The sequence below is a fragment of the Rhagoletis pomonella genome, unplaced genomic scaffold (genome assembly GCF_013731165.1).
Source record: "Rhagoletis pomonella isolate Grant_MI unplaced genomic scaffold, Rhpom_1.0 Rhpom_scaffold_00008, whole genome shotgun sequence".
NCBI lineage: Eukaryota > Metazoa > Arthropoda > Insecta > Diptera > Tephritidae > Rhagoletis > Rhagoletis pomonella.
Genome location: NW_023458562.1, coordinates 15,664,219 through 15,677,193, shown reverse-complemented (window position 1 = coordinate 15,677,193; position 12,975 = coordinate 15,664,219). Strand labels below are relative to the sequence as shown.

General features: G+C 40.1%; 1 protein-coding gene across 1 annotated transcript; it reads left to right on the top strand.

The window, feature by feature from the left end:
- LOC118744242 (cytoplasmic phosphatidylinositol transfer protein 1) lies at positions 1 to 5,551 on the top strand (the record flags this gene model as incomplete). The annotated part of the gene is given in 7 exon segments (XM_036477127.1): positions 1 to 81; positions 185 to 333; positions 425 to 513; positions 3,913 to 3,920; positions 4,010 to 4,081; positions 4,150 to 4,282; positions 4,353 to 5,551. Coding segments are annotated over 7 exon segments (777 nt in total). The 3' UTR covers positions 4,628 to 5,551.
- Between the last annotated feature and the right edge of the window lie 7,424 nt (positions 5,552 to 12,975).

Here is a 12,975-nt window from a genome sequence, read left to right as displayed (position 1 = left end):
CTCTAACGCACGTGTGACTGACACAGCAAAATGGTCTTATGCAAGGAGTATCGCATTTGCATGCCGCTCACAGTAGAAGAGGTAAGTGTGGACTGATTATTAAATATTGTGCTGTTCCACAGTTTGTACTTTACCCTTTTCAATGTATGTACATATTTGAATAATGCATCTGTTATTCTTTTAGTATCGTATCGGACAGCTGTATATGATTGCGCGCCACAGCTTGGAACAATCGGGTGATGGCGAAGGCGTTGAAGTTGTGGAGAGCTCTGAATGTGAAGATCCTGATCATGGCAAAGGCCAATATACAGAAAAACGCATACATTTGTCAAGGTGAGAGGGAAGAGGTGCTTATAGTAAATACGTGATAGTGTTAAATAAATAATATAACTCATATAACTCATTTCCTAATTTTTCTCTATAGCCGGTTACCATATTGGGTACAATCGGTTTGCCCGCGTGTTTTTTATATCACAGAAAAATCTTGGAATTACTACCCATTCACAATTACAGGTAACGGCTGAAATGCCCAAGTCATCATTCATATTTATACAACATTCATAATTTTCCAATATATATTTTTTCTACTTAAGTTTTTTCATAGTTTTGCCATTTAATTAAGACGCATTCATTATCTTTTTATTTCATCGTTTGTTTTTACGGCCAGTATGCCATTAATAATCCACCCAACCACCTGTCGGTTGTAACGTACATAAGCATCTACATACATACATAGTATATATGCACATATTTAGTTATACATAGAAATACGTGGATAGTACAATTATAGTACAAATATTAAATGCTACCCTCCCACTCATTACCTCTTTTTTTCACGCTATTCATCCGCACCAAAGTGTTTGGCATATTAAATTGTTTGTATTTTAGTTGAATGATGCGCTAACAATTTAATAAATATACTTATGAGCTTGCGCATTTTAATTCCGTTACAAATTCCAAATTTTAAATAATTAATAACACTTGCATCATTCCCATTAAAAACTTCCTATTCCTAGGTACACGATAGTAAATTCTGTTTTTAAACAATACTTGATAATCACGAAGGGCATTCATTGCATGCTCATTTAAAAATAGCTGAAACTCAATACTTATAACTATGGAGGGGGCTCGCGTGTTTAAAGCTTTAAATAGCAGTAATTCGATACAAACGTGTGTCATAACATTTCCTGATACAGGTGTTTCAAACACTTCCTTGCCTTTAGTTCCGGTAAATTTGTATTGCTTTGGCACTGCCGACGTTAGCTAAACACGCAAAATGTGGGTGGTATGTCGGCGCCATTTTTACACACTTTTTGCCCTAAACTGTTGGGTGCGAATTGGCACATTTATGCGTCCCTAATCTGTATCGTTTGAGACATTCTGCCGGAAGTTTGCATTTATTTACATACATATCGTCGTTTAAAGTACAAAACCGCGTATCAAGAAAATTCCAAGATTTTGTAGGAGAGATTAAGGCTAGTCCTATTTCAAAACGATTTTCTCTTTTATCCCTAATTATCTCTTCTTCTTATATCTAATTATCGATATTAGGGATAAATGGATTAGGGCTTGATGCCAAGAGCTTCCGGTGAGCAAATATTTTTTTGACACAGTTGTCAGTTACGCGGTTTTGCAGAATGACGATTCGCGGTTTTGTACTTTAAACGACGATATGTGAATGACGCAGCATCTGTCGCCTGCCTGAATGCGCTCTACAACAATTAATTGCATGCAATATAAATATACATAAAAAAACTATACATCCCAGGGCTTATCGCGCACAAACACTTGTGCACAAATGTTTTCATTTTCTTCTCTTAGATATGGTATTAAAACGCTTTCGTTTTTAATGAAGCTAAAGTGCATAAACTACATAAGTACGCAGTCAAAAACAGTGTCAACAAACTCACAATTGATATGAGTCGGCATGTTTACATTCAAAGACATACATACAATACAAAATAATTGATTACACTAGTTTACAAATATTTAATTAATGAATTGTAACTCTTCATAGTGATATTTTTGTAATTTAATTTGGTTTTGCAGAATACAGATATGTGTGTATGTAGTATGTGCATGTATTCATATACAACACATAAGATAATTTAGTAAGGGCTTGTTAAGTGAAGCCATTCTAAAAATCTTACCCAAAAGGGACCGCTTGGCTGCATGTCTTCTAGGAGCACTTTTCCTATTTAGAATTTCCGCGAGAGTTTAATTATATTCAGCCTTATCATGTGTTTCATTTTCCCCGAACCGGTTCACTTTTCACTCTTGGTTTCCATGGTTTTACTATGGGCGGATGACAAATTTTCGGGTGATTTTTTTTTTCAGGCGAAACTCAGGAGAAGGCAGATTATTTAGCATTTTAAATGAATTTAATTATGCATACTAAATTAGAGAAGTATTGTTTTTATGAATTAAAGAAGCAACTTCAGAAGAACTCCTCCAAAATGCCTTCTGAAGTTCGTCCTTCAAGAGCCCTTTTGGAAGCCCTTCTATGGTTTGCGAAAGCAGAAGTCCTTCAATTTGTGTTACTCCCTACAAAACAGATTAAAAGAAAGAAATGCAAGGTGGAATATCAGGAAGGCCTTTTAGAAAGGCTGTTAGCTCCTGTATCATACGAAGTTTTAGAGATAGAAGCTTTCTGGTTCCTTTTGCAGTTATTGTTGAAAAAAAAACCAGAAAAATTTATCATATTATTCGCCAGCGTTCTGTAATCATTAAATTTTTTTGTAAACTAGTGTTATTGAACAGCATTCATATATGCACAGCGCGGCACTTAGTTGTTAAGTCGCTTATTGCCTACATTTTATCAGGCACTTAATATCCACTAACTGTTTTCCTATCACTGACCCATTATCAGTGTACAATAACATTGTTTAGTGTATAATATATAACTCCTAGCTAGCGCGAATACTTGTTCATGATAAGCTGATGTTAATTAAGTTTTTTTTTGCAAATGTTTTCGTAGAGTGAATCGGCGATTAAATGCACAAAAGTATGGACTTGCAATAAACTATATGCATATAGCACACTACGAACGTCGTTGTTGTTGTTGAAGCAACGCGCCACTCGCAAACCAATTGTTTTAGGGTTGCGCTGAAATATGGGCCATAGTTATTTCTGCCATGGTTCTGAAACACCACTGTACGGGTGCTTCTTTGCCCCATACTGATCAGTTTCCTAAAAATGAAATATTGCTAGTTACAAGTATATCTGACTATGAGTATACTCTACACGAGGCGGTTTAAACCAGCCAGATCGGGCCTTTGAACTGAGTTTAAACCACGGCCGTGCACTGAAAAACTGGTTCTAAACGTAATATTCAATACTAGGAAGGTTCTTAGCTGGAAATGGCCCGATTTGGGAGTGTCTACCGGCAAAGACAGCCGCCATACTTTGTTTTTTTTTTCTTAAGTTTGTTCTGTGGCCATTTTTACATATTGCACGTTTGCTGGAAGAATGTCATAACTCAAAATATCGAAATGACGAGAAGACCGGTTTTAAAGTTTTAGTCAGATTTTTCGTTTTGAACAAAAATGAATAAAAACCCAAAAAGTTTATTAAACGTAATCGTAAAATTTAATCCTGAGTATAAAGCTCACATCAGACCTTGAGTCTAATTATTGTTACTAAGCGAAGTGGAAAAGAACAAAATTTCAAGAAAAATAAACCCCCTCTCATAAGACCCATTTGGCCGTCATTTTCTGATCGTTAACTAAAAAAAATGCTTGGGTTATGACGTTCTTCCTGAACACGATGGTTTCTTTCATTTCATATTCATTCCGCACTCTATTGCATCTTCATCATATACATACCTCCCTTGTTTTGCCCTATTTTAAGAAATAATTTATTTAATTTTTTCCATGCTCGTACACCTGTTTTAACGTCTTACGCCAACTATAGAATACACAGTAAGTATAATTGGATAAATTCACCTCAATTAGTCTAAAAATAAACTCGTTTGTTCTATATACATACAAATGTACATACATACTTGCAGTGTTCCTTTGTGCCCATGTTGAGCATATCAATCAAAACCAAATACGAAAATAATAATGGCTGTTCAGAAAATGTAAGTATTATTAGCTTTAAATTAGGTATTAAAATGTATTTAAAGGTGTATTTTTACCCCCATTACAGTGCCTTGGCCTCAGCAAGGAAGAGCTGCAGACACGTTTACTAGAGGAAGTTGATATTGCTTTCGATGTGCTCTCCAACCAAAATCATTACAAAAAAGAAGAAGATCCAAAATTTTTCAAATCGGAGAAAACAGGTATGTAATTATTTCAATATCTGCTTAAATTATCCTAATTATACATACATTTGCCTTCACCCATTAACAGGTCGCGGTCCACTCATCGAAGGTTGGCGCGGCGATACTAAACCCATTATGTGTTCCTACAAGCTGGTGAATGCTTCCTTTGAAGTTTGGGGTTTCCAAACAAAAGTCGAAGACTTCATACAACGCAGTATACGCGACGTGCTATTGCTTGGACATAGACAGGCTTTTACATGGATTGACGAATGGTATGGCATGACGTTGGAAGATGTTCGCGCGTTTGAAAAACAAAAACAAGCTGAAACAAATGAGAAATTAAAAGTAGCCGGTGATAACTAAAGCGATGAACACAAAAAATGTAACAGATTGTTGAAGCAGAACAGGGGAAAGGGGGAAGTGGGCGTGAGTTTCAGTAGGAAGCTCAAATAAAATATATATGTATAAGAGTAGAATAGAGGTAGAGAGTTGTGCAGCGGGCATTAAAAGTCATAGCATAGAATACAGTCTGTATAAACAAAGCTTAATGAAATCTCAAAAGCTTCATTAGCCGTAAAATAATACACAATATAATTACTCAGGAAACATGAAAATATCTTCTAAATATTGAGCTTAGCCCTTATAGTCATGTTATGTAAAGCAAATTGTTTCAAATTACTTTTATATATACATACATACATATGAACCGTTTATTTTGAAAGTGGCATAACTGAACGTGACGGGTTTTCGTTCAACTTCATCAAGCAAAGGTAAAAGGTTTTTTTCATTAGTTTATGACGATAGGCCGATTTACAGATGCGTTCGGTTACAAGTAGCCCCCGTCACTTAAGCACAGGAGGTACGAAGTGGCTAATGCCACTTTCAAAATAAACGGCTCATATGTTCATATTTGTTGTTCAAAAACAAAAAAAAAAACGTTTAAAAATATGCCCACTTAGCTGCACGCATTTATCAACAAACAATTTTTTCTGCTTCTGCAAAACTAGTTTTGAAAGCGGAGAACTGCTATTTTTGAGTTATTTTTACTCTATTCCTAAAACAAATACTTTTCTTAGCCAATTTAGAGCGTTATGTAACAAAAAAAAAGTTTATTTAAAAGAATGCACACTTTTATGTTTGTATGTGCATACTAATTATATGTGCGCAATTAGTAAATACCAACTACTAATCTTGTACAAAGTTCAATTAATTTACCTCCAAAAACACACAAGAATTGAAAGAAAGTGTATTTAATAAGACACAAATACAAAGACATACTAAAAAGAACTCAACCTTAGTTTCAATAAAGAAGAATAAGTAAAACTTCAGAGTTTAGAAATACATAACAAACTAGAATTGATTGGAACGGAGTTGTGGGTGGCCGGATTGTACTGAAGGCCTAAGGAGGGGATGTAGAAGTTGGGGATATATAAGTGGGCCGTTCTCAATACATCCGCCCCATAAAATATACCGTCAAGTCTGCCGAACGCCGAACAGCGGCAGATAAAATGTTCTGTTCTATCCTCATTTTCCAAACAAGATGTACACAGTGAATCGTCGATGATACCCACGGTGGACCTAAGTCGTCGTCATGAATTGTCCCTCGTAATCACGATGCCTAAGAAGGAATTTTGCCTCCATCCTGTCAGGCCTTTTCAGGAGACACTTGGTTGATTTGCGGCCTCCATATGTACTACACCAAGAGCTCGAATGAGTTTTATTAATGAAATCCTTGAATTGGCTTTGGTCCCATTGGACGCACCAGAGAACTGCAGTTCGCAAATTCATCAGCCAGTTCGTTGCCTTGAACACCACGGTGTCCTGACACCACACACGTTGAAGCTAATTCCATTTTTCAACGGAGTTCAACTTCAACTTACATTCATAGACTATGTTTGAAGATACGCGAGCGGTTTCCTAGGCTTTTAGAGTAGTTCGTTGTCACTGCAGACTCTGATTTTATGTTATGGTTCTATGCCAGCATACTACATCAGAGTACGTGATGATAGGTCTGACTAAATCTATGAATATCCAGAATACCATAATCGGTCTCAGACCCCAGGTCTTACTAAAGGTTCTCCGACTCTGGCCGAAGACTTTGAGCACCAGATTTACCTTCAGCTCGACGTGAGTTTTCCATGTCAACTTCGTATCTATAGTTGCCCCTAGATATTTATTTCCGCGGAAAGACTTGATTTTAAGCACTGATAGGTTGTGAACTTTCAATTTACTTTTCCGCGTAAACAAAACTCGGGGTGTCTGGGTGGAATTGATAGAATAAACTACTTCAAAATTAATGATCGCTAGAAAGCACCGAACAAAACTGAAAAGCTCCCAAGGAGTACATTGGTCTCTGTACCGCAGGGATAAAAAACCTTTTCTTTCTCATATCTGCTTAAGTGCCTCAGAATGTACGTTAGATGAATACTACTAACAGTTTACAATGAAAATCACGGATGTTTTACATTCAACTAAGCTCCAAATATTGTAAATAGTATCAACCCTACCGATTGTAAACGAAAATTTAGCCCAGCGGCTAGCGTTGCTGTTATTGCACATCGAAGTTGCGGGTTCGATCCTACTGAGGTCTAGAAAAGAAGTCTTATGAAGAGATGTGGTGATCTCAGAAATAGCGGCTATAACTTTTTCCTAAAAACAAATCGTGGTATCAATAATACTGTTACTTTTATTTACCTTACCTTCTTCTTCTTCTTAATTGGCGCTGTAACCGCCTAAGCGAGTTTGGCCGAGTCCAAAACAGCACGCCAGTCATTTCTCTTCTGTGCTAACTGACGCCAATTGAAAATGCCAAGTGAAGCCAAGTCCTTCTCCACCTGGTCTTTCCAACGCAGAGGAGGCCTTCCTCTTCCTCTGTTACCAGCATCGCGGCCCGCGTTGAATATTTTCAGAGCAGGAGCGTTTCTATCCGAACGGCATGGCCAAGCCAGCGGAGCCGCTGAATTTTAATTCGCTGCACTATGTCTATATCGTTGTAAAGCTCATACAGCTCATCGTTAAATCGTCTGCGATATTCGCCATCACCAACGCGTAAAGGTCCGTAAATCTTTCGCAGAATCTTTCTCTCGAAAACTCCAAGAGCCGCCTCATCAGATGCTTTCATTGTCCATGCTTCCGCGCCATACACCAGCACAGGCATGATGAGTGACTTATAGAGTGTGATCTTTGTACGACGAGAGAGGACTTTACTTCTCAATTGCCTACTCAGCCCAAAGTAGCACTTGTTGGCAAGAGTGATTCTCCGTTGGATTTCAAGGCTGACATTATTATTGGTGTTAATGCTGGTTCCCAAATAAACGAAGTCGTCTACTTTTTCAAACTTGTAACTGTCAACAGTGACGTGGGTGCCAAGACGCGTATGCTCTGACTGTGTGTGTGATGACAGGAGATACTTCGTTTTGTCCTCGTTCACCACCAGACCCATTCGCTTTGCTTCGCTATCCAATCCCGAGAAGGCAGAACAGACGTAGCGTTTGTTTTTACCGATAATATCGATGTCGTCGGCATACGCCAGCAATTGTACGCTCTTATAAAGTATTGTGCCTGAGCGGTTCAGTTCTGCGGCTCTTATTATCTTCTCCAACATAAGATTAAAGAAATCACACGAAAGGGAGTCCCCTTGTCTGAAACCTCGTTTGGTATCAAACGGCTCGGAGAGGTCCTTCCCTATTCTGACGGAGCTGGTGGTATTGCTCAACGTCATTTTACACAGCCGTATTAGTTTCGCGGGGATACCAAATTCAGACATCGCGGCATAAAGGCAACTTCTCTTCGTGCTGTCGAAAGCGGCTTTGAAATCGACAAATAGATGGTGTGTGTCGATCCTATTCTCGCGGGTCTTTTCCAAGATTTGGCGTATTGTGAATACCTGATCTATGGTGGATTTTCCAGGCCTAAAGCCACACTGATAAGGTCCAATCAGCTCGTTGACGGTGGGCTTCAGTCTTTCGCACAATACGCTCGATAAGACCTTGTAACCTATGCTTAGAAGGCTAATTCCGCGGTAGTTGGCGCGTATGACGGGGTCGCCTTTCTTGTGGATTGGGCAGAGCACAGTCGTCGGCCATGCGTTCATCTTACCATATTCTGCATACGAGCTGATGCATGCACCTCATCAGCTCCTCGCCGCCGTACTTGAATAGCTCGGCTGGCAGGCCGTCAGCTCCAGCAGCTTTGTTGTTTTTCAGCCGCGTAATCGCTATTCGTACCTCGTCATAGTCAGGCGGTGGGACAGCTACTCCATCATCATCGACTGGGGACTCGGGTTCGTCTTCCTCACTACTTTCAGCGCTGCTACCATTCAGTAGGTTATAAAAGTGTTCCCTCCACAATTTAAGTATATTCTGGACATCGGTCACTAGGTCGCCATTGTTGTTCTTACAGGAGTTCGCCCCGGTCTTGAAACCTTCCGTAAGTCGCCTAACCCTCTGGTAGAATTTTCGGGCGTCCTTCCTGTCGGCCAGCATCTCAAGCTCTTCGCACTCACGTATTTCGGCCTCTCTCTTCTTATTGCGGCAAATAAGTCTCGCTTCCTTCTTCAGTTCCCTATAACGGTCCCACATGGCTCGAGTTGCGCCCGATCGCAGCGTGGCCCTGTAAGCGGCATCTTTTTTCTCTGCGGCTTCTTGACATTCCTCATCGTACCAGTTGTTCTTTCGGGCTCGCTGAAATCCAACTACTTCTTCGGCGGCGGTACTTAATGATCGGGAAATGTGGTTCCACTGCTCGCGTACGTTGGATTGTTGAAGAGTGCTCTCAGAGAGCAGGTGTGTTAGTCGAGTGGCGAATAAATTGGCAGTCTGTTGTGATTGCAGCTTTTCGACGTTAAGCTTTCCTTGCATTGTTGGGCGCACATTTTTTGCTGCACAGAGGCGGGTGCGTATCTTGGCTACAACAAGATAGTGGTCCGAGTCGATGTTTGGCCCTCGGAGTGTACGTACGTCCAAAACGCTTGAAGCATGCCTTCCGTCTATCACAACATGATCGATTTGGTTTCTCGTTTTTCGATCTGGAGACAGCCATGTAGCTTGGTGGATGTTCTTATGCTGGGACCTAGTACTACATATTACCATATTTCGGGCCCCGGCGAAGTCGATCAGCCTCAGTCCGTTATCGGACGTTTCGTCGTGGAGGCTGAATTTTCCGACGGTGGCGCCAAAGATCCCTTCCTTGCCCACCTTGGCATTAAAATCGCCCAGCACGATTTTGACATCGTGTCGGGGGCAGCGCTCATATGTACGTTCCAAGCGCTCATAGAAGAGATCCTTGGACGCCTCATCCTTCTCTTCCGTCGGGGCATGGGCGCAGATGAGCGAGATGTTGAAGAATCTAGCTTCGATGCGGATTGTGGCTAGACGTTCGTCCACCGGGGTGAACGCCAGTACTCGGCGACGGAGTCTCTCTCCTACCACGAATCCAACACCGAATATGCGCTCCTTTACGTGGCAACTGTAGTAGACGTCGCAAGGCTTCACGCTTACTTTACCTTGCCCCGTCCATCGCATTTCTTGGATGGCGGTGATGTCAGCCTTTGTCTTCCCGAGGACATCAACCAGCCGGTCAGAGGCACCTTCCCCATTAAGGGTCCGGATATTCCAGGTGCATACCTTTAAATCATAGTCCTTTATACGTTTGCCGTGGTCGTCATCAGAAAAAGGCTGTTTTTTTTCTTTTCATTGGGCGGGGTTTTAACGTGGCGGGACCCAAACCCAGCGCACGCGAAGTTTTACGCCTTCTCACTTTAGCTCGCTCCCAAACGGGTGTTTGGTTGCTACCCAGAGGATACGTGGATATAAATATCCGGACGTTGTGAGCTGCGATTTGAACCGTACGCACAAGAATCGCTTCTGGCCACTCCCAGGTGAATGGCAGTCAAAAGTTTTCCACTTCTGCGCACGGAACCATCCTCCATTTACCTTACCATTGGAATCATATTTTCGACTTGAGAACGAGTTCTTCGAGGCGCTTAACTAACTCCTTATATTTATGTATAAGAGCTCTTCTGATGACAAATCACTTTCAATTAGGGCTGATGATACAGATAGCTTGTTTTCGTGACCCGAGTCATAAAGATCTCCAGGTGGAAAATAGTAGTGTGGCAGCTAAAGTCCGTGCTCAGGCCAAAAAAAATTATCTTTGAAATGTCGACGACAGAGTTAGATTTCCTGTTCGCTACGGAAGAACAAATGACAGATACAATCTCTCAGTTTGAGCGCTATGTAGCGGAATAGCAAATAGATTGGACCCACTTGTATGGTGGCGCTCTAGAGGACACTCCCTCGATGCGGTTGCATCTGTGGCGAAGAGATATCTAGGCATTCCCACCGCTTCAGCAAGCTCAGAAAGACTCTTCTCTACGGAAGTAAATATTGTAAGGTAACTTGCTAGCCTTCTTGTGTCTAAATGAAAACTTGTATTGATAATGTAATTATTTTATTTACATAATTATTAAAACTTGTTATGATGGTTACAACAAAAAAAAATATCGTGTTTTCACTGAGTCAATCTAACGATTTTTTTCCTGATAAATGGAATTTTGAGGTCTTGGCGAATGGCATAGTTTGTGACATACCAATAAGCATTAGCAACACTTCTTAGGGCCTTATTTTGATACCGCTATAGTATTTCTATGTTTGACTTACTCGCAGTACCCCATAGTTGCATAGCGTATGTTCAAATCGACTTCAGCAAAACTTTGTGCAGAGGAATTTTGTTTTCTAAACTCAGCTCAGATTTTGCACCAAGCAGCCAGTACATGCTTAATGTTTTTAATGCAAGTTGACTTTTTTCGCTTTAATATACAATTTCCACGAAAACCTGCAACGCAGATAAATTCCCAAGTAATTGACTTGATTGATAAATAAGGTTGCAAATGATCAAATGAAAATGCATCTTAATACAAAGAGTCTCCACACAAATATGCTTATGATTTCATTAATAGTGCATACATGGCGTATGAGTAACATTCTTATAAAAATGAAATTTTTAATACTTTAATTGTAAAATTATTGCTCCTACCTTTAGACCCGGGTGAAATCATCAGCTTTACTTTCAATTCATATATTGTACATATAGATTCATTTGACTAACGAATGAGTTTATCAAATTAGAGCACGAATGTGTAAATCATTCAATCATAGGTCAAACCTAATCACTACTACAAGAACAATAATATGGCTTCTGTGATTAAGACGATATTCCTATTCAGAACATAAAAAAATACGTATTTAATAATAATTAAAAATAGAATCTGTAGAAGAGTATATTGGCTCATATTTATTCCGAAATAATAGAGAAGGCTTTTATAAGTAGTTTAATGGCAATGCCATCTGGTTTGGTTTCTGGCAATCGCTTTGATTTCCTTCCATCGGCGTTTCAGAGGGCCTGCTTTGGCCGATTAGGGATACCAATCAATGGGCTTTCTTATTTACGAAAGGAGTGACCTATCCACTTCCATTTATGTCTTACTTCACTTCACTTATCGCAGACGTTAAGGTCACTGGTACTTTACCTGACTGAACCTCTACTTATCCATATTCGACACAGACATACCCAACACATGCTCGGCTTGTAAAGGTTTCCCACATGACACCAACCATCTCTTCACTTGCTCCCTAACAGCTAACAGCCCTCTCCCTTCTGTTGGACTCCGCTGAAACAGCACATCGAAAGATTACCCAATTTAGGCAGGGCTTTGTAATGCCGATGCAACAAAAACAGCTGGACGAAAAAGATTGCTCAACCGTTTTGCCATCCCAGTTGGTCTTCTTGAGGACTTTTAGTTTCTGTGTGGATAAACTTAGAACATAGTAAATATTGCGGGTTGGTGAGATTTGTCACAAATTATTTGTGTGTTCGACCACATTCGAGCCCCGTCTTGAGACAATGAAACGGTGTTGCACACCTTGTGTGATTGTCGGGCATTGGTCATGTATTCCAAAAATCTTGGAGGGAGCTCTGTGGTAACTTGGAGGGAACAAACGACGAGAAAATGCTAAGGAAACTCCTAACCAAGATTCCCAGAACGCCTAGCCTGATACGTAAGAGTTGCGGAGACTGAACCAATTGGACGGAAAAATCGCTAGAAGACCTGATCCGGGATGTGTGGACCCGATAGACTTCTATAGCGGGAGAACGTTATAATTTCATTCAAAGTAAAATGGGAAATCAATAGTTTTGAGCCCTACAAATTCCCGGGAAGGCTAGTTACTTGGTGGTACTATTTTATGATTGTTTCAGACTAGACCATGTGGTGGTATGTGATGAGAAGCGAGACTTGTTTTTTATGCCCAAGGCAGGCAAGATCACCCCAGTTATCTCAAAGGAATAAGTCTGACTTCATTGTCCCTAAAGACGCTGAAAAAATTTTTGGACAGTCAAATCAAGGGCACTCTGTGGAAAGATATCTTCATTAAGGAACTACATACCTTAATGTTCGCAAGTCCACTCCCTAATGATGTGCTGAGTCAATACTTTTAAATATTGATCGATATTCGGTACCGTTTTAAAAAGTATCCAATACTCTCGATACTCGGTTCCGAAACATTTAGGTTTCGAATAAAAGCGAACATAGGTAAAAAATATGGAAAAGCAGGTTCAAGGGAGACTCGCCTATCAAAACCCGAATGCAGGAGACAATAGAGCTTTTAATACTGATTCAAATAAAAGATGTATATATGTCGGTTCGATGCCAT